General features: G+C 41.6%; 5 protein-coding genes and 1 long non-coding RNA gene across 8 annotated transcripts; 4 read left to right on the forward strand and 2 right to left on the reverse strand.

The window, feature by feature from the left end:
- The first annotated feature begins 128 nt into the window (after positions 1-128).
- On the forward strand, positions 129-5,029 carry LOC109464425. The gene is made up of 2 exons (XR_002139886.1): positions 129-274; positions 2,611-5,029. It is a non-coding gene; the product is annotated as an uncharacterized LOC109464425 (long non-coding RNA).
- An 80-nt stretch (positions 5,030-5,109) lies between these two features.
- On the reverse strand, positions 5,110-6,718 carry LOC109464419. The gene is made up of 2 exons (XM_019761397.1): positions 6,400-6,718; positions 5,110-5,914 (listed from the first exon to the last, which is right to left on the reverse strand). Exons 1-2 carry the CDS (start codon positions 6,479-6,481, stop codon positions 5,523-5,525), a joined length of 474 nt encoding a protein of 157 aa, XP_019616956.1. The 5' UTR covers positions 6,482-6,718; the 3' UTR covers positions 5,110-5,522.
- A 418-nt stretch (positions 6,719-7,136) lies between these two features.
- LOC109464418 lies at positions 7,137-9,928 on the forward strand. Its single transcript, XM_019761395.1, has 2 exons — positions 7,137-8,011; positions 8,566-9,928. The coding sequence occupies exons 1-2, from the start codon at positions 7,933-7,935 to the stop codon at positions 8,973-8,975; spliced, it is 489 nt and encodes a 162-aa protein (XP_019616954.1). The 5' UTR covers positions 7,137-7,932; the 3' UTR covers positions 8,976-9,928.
- A 153-nt stretch (positions 9,929-10,081) lies between these two features.
- On the forward strand, positions 10,082-12,451 carry LOC109464416 (fibrinogen-like protein A). Its single transcript, XM_019761393.1, has 3 exons — positions 10,082-10,276; positions 10,658-10,788; positions 11,428-12,451. The coding sequence occupies exons 1-3, from the start codon at positions 10,185-10,187 to the stop codon at positions 12,090-12,092; spliced, it is 888 nt and encodes a 295-aa protein (XP_019616952.1). The 5' UTR covers positions 10,082-10,184; the 3' UTR covers positions 12,093-12,451.
- Positions 12,452-13,230: 779 nt separating this feature from the next.
- On the forward strand, positions 13,231-16,938 carry LOC109464421. Of its 2 annotated transcripts, none has more exons than XM_019761399.1 (2): positions 13,231-13,467; positions 15,638-16,938. In XM_019761399.1, the coding sequence occupies exon 2, from the start codon at positions 15,643-15,645 to the stop codon at positions 15,997-15,999; it is 357 nt and encodes a 118-aa protein (XP_019616958.1). In that variant the 5' UTR covers positions 13,231-13,467; positions 15,638-15,642; the 3' UTR covers positions 16,000-16,938. The 2 variants fall into 2 exon arrangements, with proteins under 2 accessions (XP_019616958.1, XP_019616959.1); XM_019761400.1 differs by having other exon boundaries at positions 13,232-13,467; positions 15,641-16,938.
- Positions 16,718-23,950, reverse strand: LOC109464408 (porphobilinogen deaminase-like). 2 transcript variants are annotated; one of them, XM_019761382.1, is made up of 13 exons: positions 23,824-23,950; positions 22,795-22,855; positions 22,527-22,599; positions 22,173-22,222; positions 21,827-21,882; positions 20,937-21,014; positions 20,372-20,449; positions 20,055-20,130; positions 19,713-19,865; positions 19,102-19,221; positions 18,853-18,906; positions 18,339-18,431; positions 16,718-18,176 (listed from the first exon to the last, which is right to left on the reverse strand). In XM_019761382.1, exons 2-13 carry the CDS (start codon positions 22,852-22,854, stop codon positions 17,997-17,999), a joined length of 1,071 nt encoding a protein of 356 aa, XP_019616941.1. In that variant the 5' UTR covers position 22,855; positions 23,824-23,950; the 3' UTR covers positions 16,718-17,996. The 2 variants fall into 2 exon arrangements, with proteins under 2 accessions (XP_019616941.1, XP_019616940.1); XM_019761381.1 differs by having other exon boundaries at positions 22,795-22,892.
- Positions 23,951-24,137: the final 187 nt, after the last annotated feature.

The following is a 24,137-nucleotide window of genomic DNA, read 5'->3' on the forward strand; positions in this document are numbered from 1 at the left end:
TGTGTAACAGTGTTTTAAAAATGCACGGTTTGTTGAATAAAGAATCTACTTGTACAGTCTCTTGCCGACCTGATGAAATTATGCATGGTAAGAGTAGATTGTGTCTTTCCAGGCCGTGTTGTTGAAAACAGTGTTGGGTTAGAAATTGTCCTACCATTGTTAATAACAACATTTCATCTCTGTTGTCACAGGGGAGGAGGGCAGGCTGGCCTTTGAGCACATGGGGTCGTTACCAGGGTTACCAAGGGTCATGTCGGAGACAGGTACCCCTCAGGTGGGAGCATCTGCTTACCACTAACACCTGCCACAGGTGTCTCACCTGGAGGAGTAGCTCAGGTGTTCCTTAGCACCTGGCAGCAAGGGAAAAAGAGAGGAGACTGCTTAGATGTCCTAACAGTTGCTTTGCAATCTAAAAATGTTGTACAGAGTTTCATCTGTGAACAGGTACAACATCGTTGTGTAAAGTGGAAAAATTCTAGTTCTTCTAGTTTCTTGCATTTGTCACTGTATGCCAACATTCTATGCTATAGACAAGTCCGGAACAATGTCACTATAAAACAAATCTGCTACAAATACCACAAAAGGTTTCTACCCAACAGTTGTACCAACCATGCTGACTATGTACAACATGTGAATATAGGCTCAAACACGTAACTGCCAATGCAGAAAAAGAAGAAACTTCTCATGGTGAAACAGCTATCATGTTCACCTAAATTTGTATATTATTTTTTCTAAGACAGCTGCCACCTTGCAAGACTGTTCTTGTTGTAAATGTTGGTACAGTGAAATGTTCATATCTAGTTAGCAGTCACAGCTTATAGCTACTGTGTAGCTTCTGTACATTACTTTAAGCAACTAACTATGTGTATAAAATCGCCCTTCAATCTGACTTGGTACACAGTGCTGATTTTATTTCTTCTATCTGTGATTGACAATTGCTAGCACTTCAGAGTAAGACAGGTGCAAAAATTGTCACTAACAGTAGATAAAAAGGCTGTAGTAGTGTTGTAGTTTGGCAAGCAAGTGCACTTCTATGTCTAGAACTGTAGCGAGCACATTGGCAGAATGTACTGACATCGTCTGTGCCTGTGCAGAACCCATGATGTATTATTCATAGCATTTTGTCAGACCGTCTTGATTAGGGGCGTCTTTGTGTATTTAAGGATGACATCCCATCTATTGTAATCATATGTTGTGTCAGAAAAGATATCATCTGCAATGGGCAAAATTCTGATGCAACATTGACCAAACATCCAAGAAAAAATATGAAAAATCTAGGTTTTGTGCAGCTGTACATTCTGCCGATAATATGCTTCTGTAGCACAGCACCAGTCATGTTGTGCAATCACACACACACACAATTGTAGATGCTGCTGTAGTCTACAGTATAATGCAGTAGCTGTTGTACAGTCTAACATCAACAGTTACTGACATAATTCAGCCAGGACCCCAGGACTGCCAACAATGTTATCAAATCTGTCTAAAGAATTGAACATCTATCTGAAATCTGAAGTATGCATACCTTGAGGTTTACTTAAATGCAGTATGCAGACTTAGTAATCTCTGTAAATTCATTGTTTCTTTTTTATGTGGTGGTCTAAGGGTATATGTACCTGGCAGAATTCTCTTAGAGTTGACGTCACTTCTGCTGCTAATCATGGGCCACACATGTCAATCCTGATGTTATGTAGCACATTCTGACCCGCATTAAACGCGCATCCAGTACTTTATGCACAATAACATGTCTGTATCAAGCATAGGTACATGTATCCTTCTTAATAGTCTGACTTTACAGGGTCCATAACCCTCCCCTGTAAAGTTGGCATTAGAGAATTAATCCACAGCACAGCGCTGTTGTGCACTTCACATTTGTGTTTTTGTAACCACACCTGGTGTAGCTGTCGCACGTAATATTGATTGCACATTTCTGGACTAACGTGACCTGGTTTTGGTATCATCTGAAGACAAAATGCTGGTCATTCTCAATTTGGAAAGATACTTAATGTACAAATTTTGAACACCTCAAAGTCAGCTACCTGCACAATCCATATCATGAATAGGCTTCAATGAAGAAAACAGTTACTCAAGCAACTGGATAGAATTGAAACCTGTCAGATGTTTCAAGTAACATCCACTCCTTTTCGGCAATTTTCAAATTCTATCCAGTTGCTTGAGTAACTGTTTTCTTTTGCATGAATACGTTATGATATAAAATGAAGCACATTCTTTCAAACTAATTTTTTTTAATTTTCAAATATAGTTCAAATATACAACTTTGTCCCCATAAACGTTAGCACATAATTTTCCAAATTAAAAGTGACCAGTGTTACTTAGGCCACACCTATTTATTTTCTTGGTTCTCAGACATTTTGTGGTAAAAATTTAGCAAGATGCCAAGATGAAAACATGAAAAGGAAAGAGGAAAAATTAAATCTGACATATATTCTACTCCCTGAAACAGTGGATACAATTCAGTGCAGAATTTCTTCTCAAATTTTATTTTCATGTTGATAATCCAGTTCAGCATTATTTTTTGTAACCGAGAACCAACAAATTAAATTGGTAAGGCCTTCTCCCTTACTAATTCTGTGGTGCGGTCCATTCCTCCAGGAAGCACAGACGTCCTTCTGAGAACAAGTCAGCTCCACAGATACAGTGTCAGGTGAAGAAGCAGTCATAACAGTGTCTAACTGTAAAGAAAGATGTTCTCAATACACAGTAATCACAATGCATCTCAGTAATCACAGTCAAATCTGTCATGCCAGAAAGCATGTACAAAAATGTATGTATGCTGTCAATTGTCTCCAATGAATGACACAGCCATTAAGTTCAACAGCCCTCTGCAACATCTCAGTGTAAAGATGTAAAAGGTGTAACTGAGAAAAAAAAACAAGTCATAGTGGGAGCCAACCCTGATACACAAAAAAGGTGTAAAGACACAGTTAAGCCTATCTTGCCAGAAAGTAGTAGATGATATGTATATTGTCAGTAAGGAGGTATAAAAGAACTGTTTCTCAATCAGTGAATAACAGTGCAATGCAACTTTGTCATGCCAAGTGTATTGAAGTGTTAGGAAGAAGCCAGACTACATGTAAGTCAGCTATGAAGTGATACAGCATTCTGGTCTGACAACAGATTTGGTACTTGTTGCATTATTGAAGGAAAGCTACATTCTAGCATCCTTGTTCAAAAAGTGTTGCACCCAGTTAGACCCAGTTTCACCCAATTTTATACCTACGTAACACTTAGACCCACTGTTACCTGCCACATAATACTCATCTAAGAGAAAGACACGATGTCATCCCCGCTTCAGTAACAGATGAACAAACTCTCACAGCCCAGATACTGACAGCACTCAAGTAAACCCACGAATTCCTAAATAACGTCATCCTCCTAAGTTACACTAATAGACCCATTTTACCTCTCAGATAATGGCAACTATAGCAGACCCAATGTCACAAGATGCATAACATCTCCACCCCAGTCACTGATAGGCCAGTTTCTCCACCCATCACAGATAGACAGTTTCACTACTCCCAGTGATAGACCCAATTTACTTACAGACGTAGTTTCAGTGCCCAGATACCAGACCCACTATCTGTAGATAATGTTGATAGGATGACCAACCACCAGTCATGCATATATACATGTATATAAGTATATGAAGGCTCAAGGGCCAGTGATGCAATGACTAAGTGCCACTTGTCTTCCATATTTCCTCAAACTTATCAATTTTCTTGGGTTATTTGTGTGAGAAATCCTGTACAATATCAGATGTGACATTATATCCAAACCTTGCAGTTAAGGCGTAGATGATACATGTAAGAATAACAGCAAATTGAATATTTGATGTTGGATGTGATAGATATTTTACCTTGTACCATACTGTCCACCTAACAATGTCATTTAAGAAGAGGACTAACTAACTTGCTGTTTTTTGCCAGCTCAATTGTTTTTTTGTAAAGTAACCTGGCAGCAGTGAAAGGTGTACTTGCTAATTGACTGCCTGTATTTATTGCAGTGGAACAATTCAAATGTGCAAAGCGTTACAGCTTGGTCCATGTTGATAATAGAAATAGTGGAAATTTTGATATTCAGAATTGTAATTAGTTAGAATAAGTTAAGGAAAACTGTGATATTTAGGGGTCCGTGTATAAACTTTAAGCTATGTGCACTGCCTATGTTAAGCTTTCATGAAGCTATATCATTTCAGATCTATCACTTGTCTTATTATTTTATATTTATTGTACAGTTTCAAAACCATCAGGTTGTTGATTTGTCAGCACCTATCATCTCATTGAAAAAAATGTGTTTGTTGCTAAAGAATGTTGATTGGAGAGTGTTATATTTATTTTCATTACTACCACTGCTATGTTTTGTTTACATTTTAGAGACAGTGGAAGAGCATTTTGCATATTAACTTCTCAAGCCATAATTTTCAAAGCTGAAGTATTATCTTGTCACTTTTGAACATTTGTCTGGCTTTGCAATGTAGCATTTGTGTACCATTCTTATATTGTATCAATAATCAGATTTATTTATCAGCAAGTATTGATATTCAACTTTAAAAAGATATTATATCCATTTTTTCTGGAGATCAGAAAGTTTTTGCTAGATGATGCAGGTTTCCCGGACATGGCAGTTAAGTTAACCTGCAACAAAAATCATGTCCTTAAGGCTTAAGTTGTGTATAGATAACAGAGTTTGTATAATTTTATAGCGAGGCAGATATTAGCTCAGACCTCTTTTCGTTAATTCGTCATCGGACCCTATTTTTGCCGGATTTAACTAAATTCTACTATCCTTAGGAAGGCCTGGTAGAGGCTAATCATTGAAGCCATATGATACCGGGTAATGTAACATAATGTAATATAATGACTTTATTTTCTTGTCATTATTCGTTATAAGTTCCATGAATATGTTATTTATGTAAGACCTAAGTTCTAATACCCAACTGTATGAAGACAATGGAAGATATGACTTCAGCAATCTTATCAACAACCAAGAAGGAATAAAAAATGATGTGACTGAAACTGCATCTTTGTTTTTCTTTTAGAATTGTCAGTTTATCTGTATGAAAACAACAAAACACCTTATATTGATCTCTCCTGCAAAGAAATATATGCATTAAAGGACATATACATTCACAGCAAGTATTGTCCAAGATATATACAGAGCGTACAGGTTAGGGGTTGAATGGACGTATTCATCTGAAGGGCCTTTGAAGACACAAAAACCAAGGATGGTTGGTATTAAATGATATCAATTACAACACCAATGATATGTATCCCAGGTTGTTCAAGGGATAGTATCTTAAAACACAACAACATTAGTTAAGACCTAACTATTGTTGAGTTACAGGTTGAGTTAGTTTTTTTTCCGGAACAATTATATCTCCTTTTGCAATTGTTGTTCTTTTTAGTCTCCTTATTAGACACCAGTTTAGACAACGCCTGTGGCGCCCCTGGAGTACTCAAATTTTGTTGACGTCGTCTCCGTGTTGCCTAGCAATCACCTACAGTTTACACGCGATGCTTCCGGGAGTGCAAGACGTCGTTTGACATCATGTTCTTCGCTGATTCAGACCCGTCCAAGTCCAAACTCATGCTGTTCGCCAGCAGCGCCGAGTACCAGTCGTCGGTAAAGTCCGGCTCGTCCTCGGCTGTTTTCGGGAGAAGGTCTCGGATGGCCTGGCCGAAGGGTTTGGACGGGAGCTCCACTTCGGAGGGCTCGACCCAGCCGTACATGCCGGCGTCTTCTGCGGCGGGCTGCTCGTCTGCCGGCGGGTAGTCCTCGTCCTCGTCCAGAACTCGCTCGATTCTTCTCAGGATCCTCTCCACCCGCCACTGCCAGAAGTCCTGTTCTTTCCGATGGTGGTGGCTGGTGGCTACGCCATCTCTTTCAAGGTCTGCAACTGGATTTATGAAGAAGAATAACACAATAAGATGTTAAAAGCGACGGATTTGCAGAAACTATCTATGGCAACTCCAAAATACATATCTATTTTCAACAAATGTTGCCAAGCACTGCACGAAAAAAAAATCAAATATAAAGCATGCGTAAAAGTTCATTTTCTTCACTCTCATGAAAATTTACGCATGCTTAAATTGGACATTGTCAATGTAATTGAGGTTGAATTTTTTGGTAGTGAATCTAACGTATGATCGAACTCACGGTCGCACTTTTTAGTCTCCACAAGACTAACAATTCATCTGTTCATAAACAGTAGAATCTGGCACAAAAGGGAGAATAATTGGCCAGGAGAGTTGGGCCATTTGTTCGACCCACTCCCCTGGCCACTGAACCTAATTTGTGTCAAATTCTACAGTCCAAAATCCTTCAGGAAGGCCCGATAGAGGCTAGACCCTTTTGGTAATATACTACAATTTTTAAACTCACCAGGCTTGCAGCATGTCAGAGTCAGCTGGGCGGCCACAACTACCACTAGCAGGAGAGCGGGGACGTCGGTTCTGCCGCGCATGGTGGTTGAAAATGACGATTTGTGCGTCGTCCTCCGGAACACTTGAGACCAGCTTCGCGTCTTTTGACTGGTGATCCAGCGGACCACCGGCGTTTTAAATGAAAGGTTTGAGGCTCATCAACATGTATGTCCTGACCCTGATGAGATTGGCTAATCTCGGTGACGTGCCCGGGGTTACAGCTGTGACGTACACGTCCTTTCACCACCGCCACTCAGAAGGCCGGACACAAAACTGCTATTTTTAGCATCGGTCTTTGTTTTCTCGTCTCATGTGAAAAAAACTTCAGAAATTACTTTGGCCTACACACAACCCGCGCTTGTCGCTGATCTTCGCCATTGGACCCGGGCATGATTTCAAAATGTGTTCTGTAGGTTTGGAACAGAAACAAGGATGTTTACAGAAACGTAAAGTAATTTTAAGAGGCAGAAATAGTCCTGGTACCGATACAAACTACTCCCTCCTCTTTTTCATCACCATGGTAACGTGTCTAGCACTACTGTGCATGCGATAGGGGTAAAGGTTAACATGTCGTGACGACATCAGCGCAACAATGCTATTGTCTGTGCTGTTTACTTCGTTTTTTTTGTCCCTGTCCTATTTTTGGGACTGAGACGTCAACTAGCTGTATTGTAAACCACAGTGTGTGGCGGCTTGGAGTTTTTCTCAGAGAGACCTTAGGTTCAAGAGTACTTTGTATTTTGATGAAAAGAAAAAGAGGACTTTGACAGAACTGGTACTCGACTTTGTAAGAGTGTCGGTCAATGTCAGTCTCTGTCGGAGGCAAAACGAGATTATCTCATGGAGCCTATCGGAGCATCTTAAAGAACCCACCACTCTAATCGAAAAGAGCAGGGGTCCTTCCTGGTTCAAACCTTGCAATCTGATGTCAGAGTTGGCATCTTGAAAAAAAATTCAACTTTCATTCATGTCACTTTAAATCTAGGATTTGTAACACATCAACAGCATCCTTACCGATCGGGACCTCTACCGGTAGTATTACTGATACTACCAGATCGGAGTCTCTACCCTGATACTTTTCGTCTCAGACATTACCCACCTTCGGACCAAAAAAAAATCAAAAACCGTGCAAGGACCGTGTGGGGTTATAGGAGGCCATTCCTTGTCCACTCTTTAGAGATTACCTCACGACCACGTACATTGTAGACACAAAAGATTTTCAGCATCAGCGGTCCAGACGTAAGCTTGTCCCTCCTTCTGACGCAAACTTCCCCGCACCAGGGGGCCGCCTTAGCAACGCGATTGTTCGCCCAAATGTCATCCCTCCGGATTTACGAACGAGGGGCAGTTTCAGCCGGTTGATTCCACGCAAAAAAATTCTCGCTTTTCAAACCATGCATGTATAGAGCTAGTTTCTATATATATATAGTAGACTAGGTTGCCAAGAAAGTACAAGTTGAATCTGAGAAGTCTGAAGTGCCAGACCTAAGCCATGGACTTCCGTGTGATTGCAGAAATCATCGTCGGCGTTCTGCTGACTCTGGGCCCGCTAGAGAGCGACATGAGGCCAGGTGATCTGACATTCCACTATCCTACTTATGTCCACTAATCACCAAATAGATGTGTGTGACTTTGGGTTAGTCTTTACCGAGTGCACCCCTACGGCTGGTTAAGTCCTCTGGTATACTGTACTAGTATATCATATTCAGTCTATTGGGCCAACTTTCTACTATTTACCCGAGGTAAACAGCAGCCCATTATGGTCTGGTAGATACTAATGTTTTCAATAACCAATTGATTCTTTTGGGGGGGAAGTGTGCATGTGCATGTAGATTTCGCTTGAAGCATTCGTCTTCTAGACGCGTCCCCATCAAAACGTCGTAGACATATTTACGCTTATTTAAGGTACACATGACGATATATGGACACGAAAATTGTAAATGTAGCATACAGGGCCCTACAAAAGGACTCTGTCGTATGTCAACGTTTTTTTCACGCTACATATGCAGCATCGTAGATGTACATGTATTTACGCGTTTATTAGGGGTTATGTATTAAAGTACCAAGTAGAATTTAAACATCAACATTGTGCTTCTTCTAACTCCGGCCGTCTTCTCTCGCACAGTGAGAAACAGAAGGAGACAAGCAGCGCTGGTTGAGAAGATTAAGAAGGAGTCCGGGGGAGACATGGCGCTGGCCAGGGATATGATAGAGAACCTGTGTCGCCACCAGCGCCGCAGCCACCACTGCCGTATGTCCGCCTTCAAGCTCTACGCGCTGGTCGTGCAGTCAGCCCGGCGGGACCAGGCCACAGCCCTGCCACCGACGGCCCCGCCGCCGCCTCCCTTGCTGAACGACGGCGTGGCCCACACGGACGAGTACAGTAGGGCCACTGCGCTGAAGATCGACGTCACCAAGAAGAGAGCGACGAAGAGGAACACTGTGAAAAGGAAGAAGGCTACTTGTGGGGACTATAACAGAAGTGATAAGAAGGTGGCGAGGCGGTTCAAAAGGCCGGCAAAGATCCGCGCTTAACTCTAACCGAGAGAATCGGCACATGTTCCATGAACATGTGCCAGAGAATCAGTGAGGGAACAATTAACGCTCTGACTCTGTCTCTGAGGAGAGATACGTGTCGATCTAATAAGACACGGAATCAGAAAGAATATGATCTTTGAGAGTGAAGGTACCGACATTTTGTAAATAAATCAAAGATTTGAGATGCTTACACCGTTTTCCGTGTAATATGCTTGTCATGTCATGGAAAGGTTGCCACTGTAGACACAAACCGAGAAAACAATGTCACCATGATGGTTGATTGTGTCTGTTGTCGTACGTAGAAACGAAGAGCCCCGTCTCAGAATCATGACCTTTGATTGGGTAAATTCTTTGGGTGTCTTTTCTTGAAAATTATCTATGTACCGCCATGTAGAAATAAAACGATAGAGGAAACGACTTCGGAAAGACTGCGTGGAGGCCAACGTCTAGAAGCGAAGAAAACTATACACTGTACATCTGTACATGTAGCTACAGCTCAACTCGGAAATATAGGAAAATAAATGACCACGTTACAAGCAGTTTACAGAATGTTGCACCATAAGAATGGAGCCAGTCTGTGTGTGTTTTGCTGCGGTGAATGCAGCGGTGAATAGTCAATGACGTCAGAGGTTGTAACGACACGAAATACTGTGTTCATCCTTTGGTTTTACCAAGGACATTATACACTTGGTTTTACAAAGACGCCACGATGTTGTTACTTGTGCAGAATTTGTTTCACACTGTGATACATGGAAATAAATTTACGTCATTCAAAAGTAGCAATGTTATTATTTCGGATTGCTGTTAAAAAGCCCATAGCTACTACAACTGTCACGAAAAGTTATTATCTATGCCCTCTACACCCCCGCGGAGAAGTGAAATGGTGTAAGTTTGATCATTTTCTTCCTTCCTTCCTTGCGTTTGATACGAAATAACTGAACGTAGAAACCTGTGTTTGTTGCGGGCCGATTCATGCCTATTTATATCGCTGATTAATTAGACTCACGGCAGACTTGCTTTGGTTAGTAATACATCACATCGCTGCATACCACCGCGGCTTTTAACCTCCATGTAGACGTGCACAGCCAGCACGTGTTACACAATCTCTCACTGTCGGGGGCCGATCAGTCAGCCGCTATAGGAGCGTCAGACTGGCGCACGGCATGGCGGCAACACGCTGCCTCCAGTTTTTTGTGCGTGACGCTGATGATCCTCTGTAACGACAAGACCGTGGCAGGTGACGTCATCGGGGGGAGAGGAGGCCGCGGGTCCACAGACTGCCCTGCCGTGAAAAACGGGTGAGATTTTATGGAGTTTCTTTTAATGTGGACTCGCTGTACGGACTGTCTGGAGGGGAAACGGAGGAGAAACGATTCCGTCTAAACGTGTCTTTTAATACCTGATACATTTGGAGAGGGGAAGTGGGAGAAAGAGAGACAGAGAAAGAGACAAAGAGAGAGAGAGACAGAGAGAGAGGGGGGAGGGTGTGTGTGCGTGTGCGTGTGTGTGTGCACGCGCGTGTGTGCCTCCCTTTCTCTCTCTCTCTCTCTCTCTCTCTTTCTCTGTGTGTATGTGTGTGTGTGTAATAATTTTTACTTACTATTTCTTAAAGCAAGAAAATAAACTGTGAATTCTATATTTAGGTAACGAAAACACTATAGTATTGTCTGCCCCTGTAGGACCTGGACCTTCCGCGCACCTGTGGGTTTTCCCCCAGCCACCTGGGAGCACCTGGAACAGCACCTGCAAACAGATGAGGAGAGGTTGGAACAGGTCAAGAGGCGCCTGGATCCTCCGGAGATGTGGATCGGTAGGATAACTGACGTCTATTTATCTACCCCTGGATCGTGGCCCATAGCCATACAAAAACACAAAATACACGAAGAAAAATACCTATGTCTTACCTGTAGTCTAGCTTGTCGCACTGCCACCAGAAAGAGCTGTGGCAGAAATCATCGGGGTGGACAAGTAAATTGATAAATAACATTGTCCGAAGTCAGGAGTCGTGACATCAATTAGTTAGTATGAGGCGTCGATACCGTTGATGGCAAATAGGTAACTAGTACTGGTGTTCCGACTAACAGAGAACGTCGCATGTACGACTAATAGAGTAACGTTACATAGTTCCATGTACGCGTGGTGCAGGATAGCCTGGTATTCAGCCGCCTTGGTACGGACTAAACATCAACAAGACTGAATACCAGGCTAAGAACGGAGCTTTGGTCAATTCAATCACTCCTATCACTATGTTTTGTTTTGTTTTGTTTTGTTTTGTTTTGTTTTGTTTTGTTTTGTTTTGTTTTGTTTTGTTTTGTTTTGTTTTGTTTTGTTTTGTTTTGTTTTGTTTTGTTTTGTTTTGTTTTGTTTTGTTTTGTTTTGTTTTGTTTTACAACTTGTGTCTGGCTGTGTTGACACATAAATGCTGACCTACGCATATCTTTGTTTTCAGATTGCTCGGCCATTTTCCACTGGTCGAACAGGGTGGCCAGAAGCGGCGTGTACACCATCCGCCTGGCGGGGGCGAACCGAACCGTCCCCGTCTACTGTCGCATGGAGGGCGGGCAGGGCTGGACGGTCCTCATGCGGCGTCAGGACGGCTCCGTGGACTTCTACCGCACCTGGGAGGAGTACAAGGTCGGCTTCGGCAACCTGTCGACGGAGTTCTGGCTCGGCAACGACAACATCCACCTGCTGACCAACCAGGCCAGGTACGGGCTGCGGGTGGATTTGGAGACGTTCGACGGAGAATCGAGCTACGCCCAGTACCGGAGCTTCTCCGTCCTGGACGAAGCCTCCAAGTACAAACTGTCCCTCGGGAGTGGGTTCAGCGGGACCGCCCGCAACGCTCTCCACTTCCGGAACAACAAGGCCTTCGCCACATGGGACAGTGACACTGCTACCAAGAAGGCCTTGAAGTTCAGGAGTGCGGGGTGGTTATCCAAAAACGCGCTTTTCCCCAACCTAAACGGCGTGTACTACACTCCGCAAACCGTCCCGACTCAAAACAGATTCCTCCGCGATGCCATCAGGTGGTACGTAAGGAGAGACAAGGGCAGAAAGAGTTACCCCTTACTGAAGTTTGTTGAGCTGAGGGTCGCACCTGAACTTACATAAATGATGTTTACGATTTTCCTGTCAGGGCGTCGTGGTCACATTCGTCCTGAGGTAGCCTTACAAAACCGAGTCGTGATGTGTTGTACAAAACCCGTATTGTGACTGACAAACTTGATATAGATCCTTGCCAACGACAGATTCTGTCTTAACCCCCGCAGAAAATTTTACAAAAAAAATCGTGCGACGAATGTGACCACGTCTGTACATTGTATAGCCTCATTTCCACATACCATTGGTATACTAGTATACTCATATCCAGAAGTAGGATATTCCCCCTAAAACTTGAGGTTGAATATTTTTCTTCTCTTTTCTAAAATCCACTTTTCGAAAAGTTATCTGGGCACGATGTGTACTAGCATCTAGTTTCTGTGATAATGTTAGCTCTGTAGTACAATATTGTTCGTCATGTACAAAGCAAGCGCTGTGGTAGACCAATTAGAAATATTTACTTCACATCTTGCCTGATGTCTAACATTCTTCATGATCCAAGCCTCCCAAGTAGAATTACTGTTGCATTCCGCAGCTCTCAGACATAGTGATTTCCGTTCATGAATATAATGAGCACATATTCCCAGAACCTTACTTAGACGTTGCTATCGGGAGTATGTTTGGTGTTTTCCGTGGTATTCACGTCGACATGAAAGGGTCGGGGAAGTGCTGGAACGATATTGTAACTGAAAGACTACCGGGGAAGTGTTGTATCGGGGAAGTGCTGTCACCCGGGAAGTTGTGTAGCTGAAAGCCTGTCGGGAAAGTGTTGTAACAGCTGTGTTTCCCGGGTGCATTGAACATTCAGTGATTGTAACGCTGATACTGAATATTAATAAAGGTAAAGTGCGATGTGCTTAATGATGCAGACAATAGATACATGTATGAACCTGTATTTATGTTTTGTGCATGTGTATGTATGTATGTAAGTGTGTGTGTGTGTGTGTGTGTCTGTGTGCGTATGTGCGCACGTGTTTGTGTGTCTTACAAAACAGCATAACCACTTGAGCTATACAACTCATTAATGGCGTCCTCTAGCGGACATTACCATCTCTGCAGGCGGAGCTACGCATGCGTATTCCACCACGGGGCAACAGGTTGGAGCGCAAACAAAAGAAGCGATTAAACAAACTGTCACTCTATCCCTGCTGACCCCGCGCCGCCTTTCTTGTTGTAGAGACAGAACCTACGAGACGTCCTGCCTTGACAATCCCCACAAATCGTCGTGTATTTTTTCGGCGACGCGGAGGTGGGGTCGGCTAAGGACAGGTGGAACGCCCCTGTCCCACCCAAGGGAACTGCACAGAACGTGCGGCTTCTGACAACCATACATTTTACCTGCCGCAGTGACAGCGTTCACTGTTTCGTGAGCTGAATGTGACTACAGGTAAGCCGTACGATTAGTTGGCATTTAGCCCTTACAGACCCGGTAGTCTCATGGGATTCTATGTCTACTCCTTTTGCTCTTGTCCTTCTGTACGAAGTATCATCCTAGTCTGATGTAGTCAGTAGAGTTATATGGCGAGCAAATGTTACTGTAGTTACGAAATTGTTGCAACAACACGCGGCGCCATATTTCCGCTTCTTGTTTGATTAAGGCCGCTCTTAAGTTACCAACTGATATACACGGCAGCGGTCCATTCTAAATCTGCACACAAGGTTTCAGACCAACTCTTGGCATCATTTCGTCCTTTTGACTGACCGAGGCCAGAACTTTTGTTTTGCTCAACGCATACAAAGGAGAAAAAAATGAGTTATCGTAAAATATGGTACACATATTGAAATGTTTTCACACTAGCGTTCTCACCATGTCCATATATATGTAGTATAGTGGTTTACTTAGTAGGGGATGCAAACACCGTGATACTTTATATCAGAATCCGAAGGTTCTGTACTTATCGAAAAGAGTGGGGTTCCCACCATACAGTCCGATCGTACACAGCTTGTACTTACAGTACAAAACGGTACGCAAAAAGGCGGCTTACTGCTTATGCGAAACAAACAAACAAACAAACAAAGTGGGTTTATAAGGAATGGAATTTGTCGGTTTACAGGCCTCCGTGTTACAGGGTGTTTAACTATAGGACCTTACTAGATAACGCGGCCATAGAGACAGCAAACACACCCTAGTGACCCCTTTTATCACGATAATACAATGGACTAAGCAAATTAGGGAAAGTCTTGCTAGCACCTGGCACTTTCTCTTACCATATCCCGTTACTTTAGACGTTTACGGAAGAAATATATCTGTATAGCAAAGCATATCCATTCCGTTTACGGAAGAAATATATCTGTATAGCAAAGCATATCCATCAAAAAGGAGTAAAGTTGGAAAGCGTCTCGCGGTTGCCATGAACTAACTCCACACATCATGCGCGTAGTGCGTGTGTTCAAAAATGTTGTGAAAGTCAAAACCGTCTGCGCTTATTTCATTCATCTCTAATTGAAGTGCAGCCAACCAAAATGCCACAATCACTACCGCTAAACAACTGCGGTTCAATACAAACTGAATAGACAGACAAAAGAGAATGCTAGTATAAAAGATCCAATAACACCTAGTTAAGTCCTCAAAGTTGGGATTTAGCTGTTGTGTACAAAAACCGTTACGCAAGCAACTGGATGTTTATACGTCCTTTCATGCGGTTTACCTTTTGTTCATAAAAAGCAGGCGGATAATTCTATTTATGCTTGTTGGAAGGAAAGGAAAGTATTTCCTCTTAGAGCATATTAGAGGGCAACTCTTTCTGCTCTCATCTGCATTCTTGGAGTAACATGAGCAGATTGACAGAACATACTGCGCCTGCGTGGAACCCGGATTTTTTAAATGGTTTTGTTGCATCAGAATTTTGCCAGTTGTAGACGATATCCTCTCCGAGTCGGAGACTCCGACACAACATTTGAAAACTATAGGCGGAATGTCATCCTTAATTATACGCGAATACCACATTAAAACGAGACATTCTGTCAAAGTGCCATGCACACAATACATTATATGGGTTTCGCGGCGCAGGTGCAGTACGTTCTGCCCACTTTCTCACGTATGGTAGTTACGTCACACCTACGTCATCGCCGTTCACTGGCGTCTGGTGGTGATTCATCAACTAAGCAAGCCAGACGCATCATTTATTACGCGATGACATGATCATGAAGTGGTTAGATTTACAATACCTTTTGAATTATTGAAATCTTGTATGAAATATACCTCTGTTTTCCATCTGTTCCGTTCCAATAAAACAACACCCTTTTGTCTCGGGCCTTTCCCCTAAACATAAATCAGGATTAAACCCCTCCTTGGGGCTAAGGTTTTGATTTTTAATAACGACCTCCTCCTTAATCTGACCAATGGCCAAATGAAAGACAGTGAAAGGCATCTAATGCAATTTCAGGTTGTCATTCCAAATCCAATTGACATTTACAGCCATTTCATATCCCCATTAGCAACGGAAACTCGTTTTTGCTTGTGATTACTTTGCTTTCCTGTCCCTATTTCCCCTAGGAATATGTAGACACGTTTTTCTAGGTGGTAACATTTTACCCTCCCTATATATATTCCCCAGCAGCAATGGTGGAGCGACAGTCGGCTAAGAAGCCTTACGACACGCAGTCGTCCTGGTCCTCCCCGCACAGCACCGTCAGCGGCCGGGACGACAGGCGCTTCGGCTACCAGAAACTCACCAGCTACGAGATCGATCAGACCGTCGAGCGGCTGCACAGCGGACGGCTGAAGTACCACTCTATCGCCGAGCAGAGGAACCAGCCGCGCCCGAGGGACAATTCGGACCCGGAGCTGGTGAACCAGATCACCGAGAGGCTGACCCGAGACGCCTCCGCCAAGGCGACGGACCAGAGAAGGGTCCACGACGAACCCATGCGGAACATGGGCACGGTCAACTCGTACGCCTGGAAGGGGTGGAACTGACAACAAAGATACTCTCCAAGCAGATGTTTGGTTTATTTTGGACATTTTAAGGCGTTTTGGGCTTTATATTTTGAGACCATACCCCCCAAAAACTAACAAATATAGCAAGCCCAAAGCCCAACAAAACGCCTTAAAATTCCAAAACAAGTTTAACCTCTGCTTGTGGAGTATATAATCAGATATACAAATTGAAAGCAATATGGAGAAGAGGGCAAATGACAAATATCACAACATCATCACATTTATCATCAAATGGTAACTGAAGTGTCCTTTTTGGGAAAGACTTTGATTAAAGATATGATGGAAAGGACTATAGAAAGATTCAGAAATACTTGAAAATAAGTCCTCGCCTTTAATCAATAAGATGGGGGTACTTGGCAGATTGCAAGCACACAAGTTGTAACGTTATAGAAGGAAGTAAGTATTCTTCTTTCTCTGCGCGACATGTATCTAGTTCTGGTGCCTTTTATAGTGAGATGATTTAACGTGCCATGACAGAACATAGTGTTTTATCATACTTGTACGGCTGTGCCACGTGCCCCACACGTGAATACATATTATATACTTTTGCACAAACACACGACAGCTTATTTTGAACCAATACTACGAAAGTAAGGTGCAGCGACCAATCCGGGACGCTTGATATTTGGAATAAGATGCAAGATGTAAAATAATAATAAATAATATTATAAAGATTTATAAGAGAACAAAACACACAAAGCGTTTAAATATGTAATTCATTGAGCGGTCTTTCAAATCTTTGGTCGCTCCGGTCACAGCCTATAGTGGAAAGTTGGTGTTCATTATAGTGTACAAATACTAGATATAGAATAGTATGCGTGACTCACTGTACGATATATTTACATGTTTACACATGCATACCACGAATATGCAACAAACATGCAGAGTTTATTTTACAGCAATAAAGTGTCATCTTACGATACTTTTATGATTCTGTGGCCAAGGAGTCTTGCCCCTCTAAAAGAAGCCCTCAAGAAGCAGCCAGGACACCTAGTTGCTAATGTATGATGGACAAAGCTTGGGCAGTTTCTTAGTATATGTTTTATTGCATGGTTTTGATGTAGAAGAGTGCAATACTGCAGAATGCACTCAAATTGACCACTATTATTGCAATTAAAAAACTATACTTTTTAGCATCTTGATTAATATATAATAAGCCCAAATTTTCAATAAAGTTGACTTACTCTATTTCTACATTCTAGGACCACACATGGTCTACATAGTATTGTAAGGCACAATAGAGCAACAGGTAGTCATCATCTGAATATTACTGAACATAAAATGCCACTAGTCAAGAAATTGTGTTTATCTGACTCTATCATAACATTATTAAAAATCTGCAATAATCTAAAGCCTAAAACATCCTCAATAGCTGTTACAGAAACATGTGACTCTGTATTTTCCTAACTGTAGAGAATGCTCCTATGGTTAAACAGCTTCCAACACAATTGATAGTGAAACTTTTTGTTGATTGAGCATATGATATGTGACTACTACCTTGCAGTGACAACTTCTCTAGGTCTAGCCTAGTAAACTACTGCTCACATACATGATGACCTGCCTCTCCAACTCTGTCCTGCAACTTACTACATAATGTAACCCAACACCACAGGGAGTGCTACAGCACCAGTTACCATGGTGACAGCCATCTGGTCCAGGTCATTGACCTTATGCATTTGGAGAAGAAGAAACAGAGCGAAGGCTGACACTTTTGGCACTTTGAATGGTTTTGACTTTCACACGTTGCTGAAATTCAGCATCCCTACTGTGAAAACTTCAGTACCTTCTCAAAGTTATGTGTTCTGGATAATATTGCTTTAGGAAAAATACTAGTACACACATTTTGAACTTTTGGTCCATTTCTCTGTTCTCTCAGGAAGACCAGTAATGGCAAAGGCTTAATCCTTTGACTTCATATCACCAAGATTTTTAGGGGCAAAAATCTACCGCTTAAAAAGACAATATCATAGAAGAATTCACTTCTTTTCGCCTCCTGCATTTTGTTGCCTAGCAACAGCCAAGATGTCCCCTGCCCCCTTACTGATCAAAAGTTTGGCCATGTCTATCCCAATATCCTCTGCAGCCTGCATGGCCTGATGGGAAATGGTCTGTGCCACCACACTCACGTAGTGTTGGTGAGCTTCTGAGGAGGAATCCTGCAAGAAAATAACAACATGTCACTTTGACAAGTTTTGTAGAATACTGGAGAATGTTGACAGAATGAACTGTGCTTTCATCAAACCATGGTTTCCAATGAATGTTTGATAGACATTGCATGAGAACTTGGAGAAACTAGTGTCTCCTTGCCTGAGCCTCACCTCTTGTGTCTGTGTGTCTGACAGAGATGTCTGCATGGTCTCCTTCAGGCACTCTGAACCATCCAGACTCAGGACGGCACCTGTCAGGTACAGCTACAAGGGGAACAAACATAACAAAAGGGTCAGATTTTCCAATAAACACGATTAACGATTAACACTCTGTTCGGAAGATAAGCCCAGATTCAAGAGACATACATGTAAATCCACCATGAGAAAAGTGATAAGCTCCAATTGCATTTATCAGCTTAGTTACATACATCTGCCACTTTGAAAAACAGTGAGTTTAAGAGATCTCTAGACCAGTAGTACTGTACCTCCTATGTAAGCACAATTTAGATATGCAGGGGTGCATTATACAAGTCTTAGAGGACATTACATTGAGGACCTCTTTGGATGAACTTTTTCATGGTGACAGATATATGTGACCTGGTGGGATTATACTAATAGATGATAAATACACCAGAGAAAATTGACTCCAACCACACAGAAGTATAGTTTTTATTTCAGTTCTTACCTCCTTGTCTTTTATCTCAGTGTACACAGCCACTGGTGTGCTGCAACCTGCTTCCTGAATAAGAAATAGAAGCTGTAGTCAGATACTACTAGTATATAGAGAGATATATAATCATAATATACATGTAATATGATTTGTATAGTATATAAGATATAAGTGGCATGTCTCACATTAGTTTTTGGCTGCATGTAATCCACAAAAATCAAATCAGTGTGGCTTCTTGGAAAAATATTAAAATCAGGAGATTACCAGCTCCCTGAGTAGTGCCCTCTCTGCCACACAGCGCAGCAGTGTCTCCTCATGGTTCAGTTTGGACACCAGGTCGAGGGTGTTGGAGTCATTGGCACGGACTTCAACTGCAAGGGCACCCTGGAGGGAGGCAAGGACAGACTGTCAGAATATAGCACTGCGCTTTCTTGGTCACAATTGAAAACCAGTCTTTGTTGTTGGTAAACCAGACTGTTGGTCCAGCAGATAAATAACACTTGATGCAAAATAGTACAATTTATAGCCAAATAGAGAGAATATGTTGCTAGGGAAGAAATACAAGACACTTTTACAGCAACAGCTTCTGAACTTCGTGAACTGCAAAATCATGGAACTCTCCCCGACAATAGTCTCCCTCCTGACTGCAAGGCACAAGTCTTCAAAACCAACATTCACCACCATCTTCTATCAAGTCACCTGTACCTTCCAGATCCCACTAACTTAAAGTGGCTGTAATGGTCTTTTGAGCTAGTATTGACCTATAGTGGTCTGTTGTTTTGACTTAGCATTTTGACCTAGGCCTGTTTTGATCCAAAATTGACCTGAGATGGTCTTTTGTTTAGTTATCTTATATATTCCACAGACACACGTACCTGTCCCACAGCGTACAGACACTCATCAGGCAGTAATGTCTGACTGATCCTGCTCTCCCAGTCCATCCGTTTCACCCCCGCAGCTGCCAGCACCAGAGCGCTGTACACCTCATCCTCGTCCAACTTCCGCAGACGCGTGTTCAGATTTCCTCGCTGGGGTTACGGGTTAAGTAAGAGGGCTACTCACATAACTGCAAATTATGAATTTTGCACAGCTTGGTATGTACAAAGGCTTCAAGGGATTTAACTTCCATTACCATTGTTCTGTCGGGTTGCCTATGTTTTTATATCCACCACTTTAAAAAGAAGTGTGTTAAATTCAATTCAGTGCAGAAAGGATACAACACTCTCAAACTTCAGGTGTGGATACTTCCTCTTCAGCTGGGCAACTCTCCTCACTGAGCTGGTCCCTATCACACTGAACACAGGTAGAAACACAGAGATATTCTTCAGGAGTTATGATCTTTTCATAACTCCTGTTCTTCAAACTGTTTGTAGATTTTTACCTTGTACAGTATATAACACTTTTTTAAAAGATGCTGAAAATACAAGCAATATCAACAAAACAGTGAACTGTTCATTTGTTATACATGTACGTTATATAATCTATAGGCTATAGCAACACAAACAGAGGAAATCATCACAAGAGCAGTTCCCACCTGTTCTCTGGCAGATCTGACAGGTGTTTGGTTGCATGTTTGGGGTGCATCAAAACAGCATCGTAGGGATCCTCCCTCCTGTGGGCAGGTACATCTCCATTACCTCCAAGTATAGTTTTGGTTTATGATGTGTTTGTGTGTTTGCTTGTGTTTCCATAGTTATTTCCACATGCTTGACACATGGGGGGTGGGGACACTGACAGGATGTTAGGACAAAGGTCCCAGAAATGTCCAATAAAAGGGTATCTCATTTCCTGTCTTCAATTTCTTTCTACATGTATTCCTCATGGGAGCCAGAGGAAAATACATACATGTATATTTTTTATCAAACAGAATCAGCAAGAAATTCAATGAAAAAACAAGATATTCATTGAAAAAATCTTAATGTTTTTGCATGTATGAGATTTCTTCTTATCATCACACAACAACCGATCCAAAGAAATTAGTTTGGACATAATGCTAAAAATTCAAATACATACATGTACAACAGCCACATCAAACCTACATGTATCATTCATGTGCAACATCCAGTGGGTCACAAAATGTGTACAATATATACACTTACTCCAGCACAGCACCAATAACCATATTAGGAGGAAGAGTTGACTGAAGGTCCTTCAATGAGTGCACCACAAAATCTACCCTGTAGAGAAATCAGGGAAATAGGTGATGAACTAGTAACTAAGTTGAATATTATAACGTTATACCTGAAGCACATACATCTAAATCTAAAACAATTGCAATATTATTGTAGATTGGAATCTGAGATAACATTATAATGAAAGGCTTTTGAAGACATTTGGCCACAAAGTGATAATTAAAGACAATACAATGCATTGATAATGATAAGCAGTTCAGAACACAATGCCTGAGGCTATCCAAACTAAAAACTGCTTTGATACAACGAGCTACATACTTCAACAGAATAGAGATATAACAATACATTGTATTTTGCACATTTTATAGATATCAGTCCCCCGAGAATCATCTTCCTTAGTGATGCATACCTAAACCCAATTTTAGGTTCAGGTTCGGATTCAAGTCCAGAGGTTTAGGTTCAGTTCCAGACTTGTAAGTCCGGACCTAAACCCATGGCATATACAAAATTGCATGTTGGCAACCTTGCAATGTTGTCTGGGTGAAACTTTGGCCACATAACATGGAAGCCGGTACTTGGCGATGTTTTCTTCATTTTGCAGCAAAGATTTTGCAATCTACGGAGGGTTTTAGGTGGTTTGGAAAGAAAAGGGGTATGTGAAATGGTCTTTTATGGTATAAGTCCAGACTCGGTTCTTGACTTTTAGGTTTTTTTGGACTTGAACCTAAACATTCTTACAAGTTCGGATCCAAGTCCAGTGAACCGGTATGCATCACTAATCTTCCTTGATTTCATGTTTTTCTGTAATTCCGGTAGCTTGTACAAAAATGCAGTTTAGGGAATGGTAGCACATGTACCGTCCATCCTCCAATGCCTTCTCCAGCTCCTTTGTAAACAGACTCTTCTCTCCTATCTAGGAAAGAAATGCATGTCACTGCATTACTGTTCTTTAGTAACAACAGTATTAGTTTAGCCCTTTCAGAACCTATGACCCCCAACAGTAGTAGAGATTAAAAGTTCTAGGCTTGGTGGCATATTTCCATCTTCTTATAATCTATACATCACCGGTTCAAAGATATGTTTTCCTGATATTGACGTGGGCCACTGAGATTGAATTTCCTATTTGTCTGATTCCGTCATGACATTTGTTATCATCATATTCTGTTCCAATATGGGACACTCGGAACATACATGTTTAATTACCTTTGAGAGGGCCGTGTCAAGAATCTTGTCACCCGTGGTTGACATAGAAACTGAAAAAAAGAAAAATAATTTAGATTTACAATGGAAGTTGTTGTCACTTTTATTGTAAAATACTGATTTCAAGTTGTGAATATTATTTGCCTGTTGGTTGTATAAATGAAGACATAATTTTATGTTTTAATGATTTAATGTAGTCCCCTAAAAAAATTTAGATTCATTTTTGGACACAGACATAATCATCCACTACAATGACAACTTTGTTCAATGTATGTAATAGTGAAATATATTTGGACAACATAAGACATTTGTAAGATGTATAGGTTACCATAAATTAAAAACAGATTTTATACTTACTTATTTCAAAGTCTACATCATCACACAGTTTCTTGAGGGATGCCACCACACTGTTGGTCTGGATCATGGCAAGCTAGATCAATCACAAAACGTTAGTCTGTCAGAAAAGTCAGTGACAGATAAATTCACATGAAAGCCCAATCCCTGCTTACTATTTCTTTGCAATCTAAATTTTAAGTGAAGCACTTTCCAGTTCTAAGTGAACAAATAGGCACACTGGATTTTTAAATTGCCCGTGTGATGCCCTGGGAGAAATACAGCAGCATACCTGACTTTTTCTTGTCCCCACTCGAACCACCTTCTTTGTCTCAGTACTTTCTGCAGACATCCTGGTTTTCTCGTTGAGGCACAAAAGATCAGATTAACCTAAGAAATGCAAACAATTTTGCTCTTTAGATTAACGTTTTAATACAAACAACACTACATTGTGGCTATTTGAAGTACATCTATTTCACATTTTGAGCTGTGAGTTATCCCTGGCTTTGATGTTCAGGAGTGTGCTTTATTTGTACAGTAGTCTACGGAGAAGCGTCTTGTGCGATCATCAACCAATTCGTTGTACTGTGCTTTAGAAATAATTGAGACGGAAATTTCTATTCACAAACACAGCGTCGGATATTCAAACATAATTTTAATAGAATTAAATTATCACGGTTCCAGAACTCCTTGTTGTAGATGTAGATGTAGATGTAGATTCCTTCAGGCCAGGTAGGAATATCTTCCAGTTTGGGCCGCTCTTGGCTTCAGCCGACAGTCATCTCGGGTCGCATGGGATGATCCAGGGCTCTGTAGTTGTATACTACTGGGTGTAGTCTCATATGTTTATCAAATCTGGTTTTGAAACAGTTCACGCTGGGAGCTGTAATCACTTCTTCCAGTAGACTATTCCACCAGCATACTGTTCTTATGGTGAAAAAATAAAGTCTTGTGTTTGTTTTTGCTGGCATCCTGCTTAGTTTCAGCTGGTGCCCTCTTGTTCTTTTATCCGATACAGTAGGTATGGGGCATTTGGTATCGTACAGGCCATGGGTGTTGTTTCGGTGATACAAGCATATGGGCATAGTATGGTGGGAATTTGCTGTAGGAGCCTTAAGCGTCCCACGTTCAGGTTTTCAACACGCCATGCATGCAAAACATTATATGTTATGATCACAAAATTAAAGCGAACGAACATATGGGAACTGATTATACATGCATATGCATCCAGCCGCTTGAAGGTCGACGATTTCCCACGGAATACACCTCGCAAATCTCCACTCGGTTACACATCTATAACATAGCTATCCATAACACTTACCTGATGATAACTTGAACACTTTGATTCCCGTTTGATTGTCAGTTTTTAGGAGCAGATTTCTTCACGTACGTGATCACGGAAACGTGATGTGCGCTGACCCTTGAACTTTCACCTACGAAGGCGACACAATGCTAACGCATCGACTTTTCAAACGTGTAGCAGAGAGATTACGATACACAAAATACAAATTCAGATAAATAGTAAAATAGCAATGTAGTTAGAATAGTAGAATACAATGTTGTAATGGAAACTATTACATAGGTATGAGTTAGACACAGATCGCGTATAAAAACCTTTAGCCTATTTTTTTGTTT

Source organism: Branchiostoma belcheri, unplaced genomic scaffold (assembly GCF_001625305.1).
Source record: "Branchiostoma belcheri isolate BF01 breed outbred unplaced genomic scaffold, Haploidv18h27 scaffold138, whole genome shotgun sequence".
Classification (NCBI taxonomy): domain Eukaryota; kingdom Metazoa; phylum Chordata; class Leptocardii; order Amphioxiformes; family Branchiostomatidae; genus Branchiostoma; species Branchiostoma belcheri.

Excerpts from the sequence above, each read along its gene's own strand:
- LOC109464419 (XM_019761397.1), bottom strand. The coding sequence starts at position 6,481 with ATGCGCGGCAGAACCGACGTCCCCGCTCTCCTGCTAGTGGTAGTTGTG. Across the intron at positions 5,915-6,399 it reads TCTGACATGCTGCAAGCCTG|TTGCAGACCTTGAAAGAGAT; the intron begins GTGAGTTTAAAA and ends TCATAAATCCAG.
- LOC109464416 (XM_019761393.1), top strand. The coding sequence starts at position 10,185 with ATGATCCTCTGTAACGACAAGACCGTGGCAGGTGACGTCATCGGGGGG. Across the intron at positions 10,277-10,657 it reads TGCCCTGCCGTGAAAAACGG|GACCTGGACCTTCCGCGCAC; the intron begins GTGAGATTTTAT and ends CTGCCCCTGTAG. Across the intron at positions 10,789-11,427 it reads TCCTCCGGAGATGTGGATCG|ATTGCTCGGCCATTTTCCAC; the intron begins GTAGGATAACTG and ends CTTTGTTTTCAG.
- LOC109464408 (XM_019761382.1), bottom strand. The coding sequence starts at position 22,854 with ATGTCTGCAGAAAGTACTGAGACAAAGAAGGTGGTTCGAGTGGGGACA. Across the intron at positions 18,907-19,101 it reads GGGCACTACTCAGGGAGCTG|GAAGCAGGTTGCAGCACACC; the intron begins GTAATCTCCTGA and ends TTTCTTATTCAG. Across the intron at positions 18,432-18,852 it reads CTGAGATAAAAGACAAGGAG|CTGTACCTGACAGGTGCCGT; the intron begins GTAAGAACTGAA and ends TTCCCCTTGTAG.
- LOC109464418 (XM_019761395.1), top strand. The coding sequence starts at position 7,933 with ATGGACTTCCGTGTGATTGCAGAAATCATCGTCGGCGTTCTGCTGACT. Across the intron at positions 8,012-8,565 it reads AGAGAGCGACATGAGGCCAG|TGAGAAACAGAAGGAGACAA; the intron begins GTGATCTGACAT and ends TCTCTCGCACAG.
- LOC109464421 (XM_019761399.1), top strand. The coding sequence starts at position 15,643 with ATGGTGGAGCGACAGTCGGCTAAGAAGCCTTACGACACGCAGTCGTCC.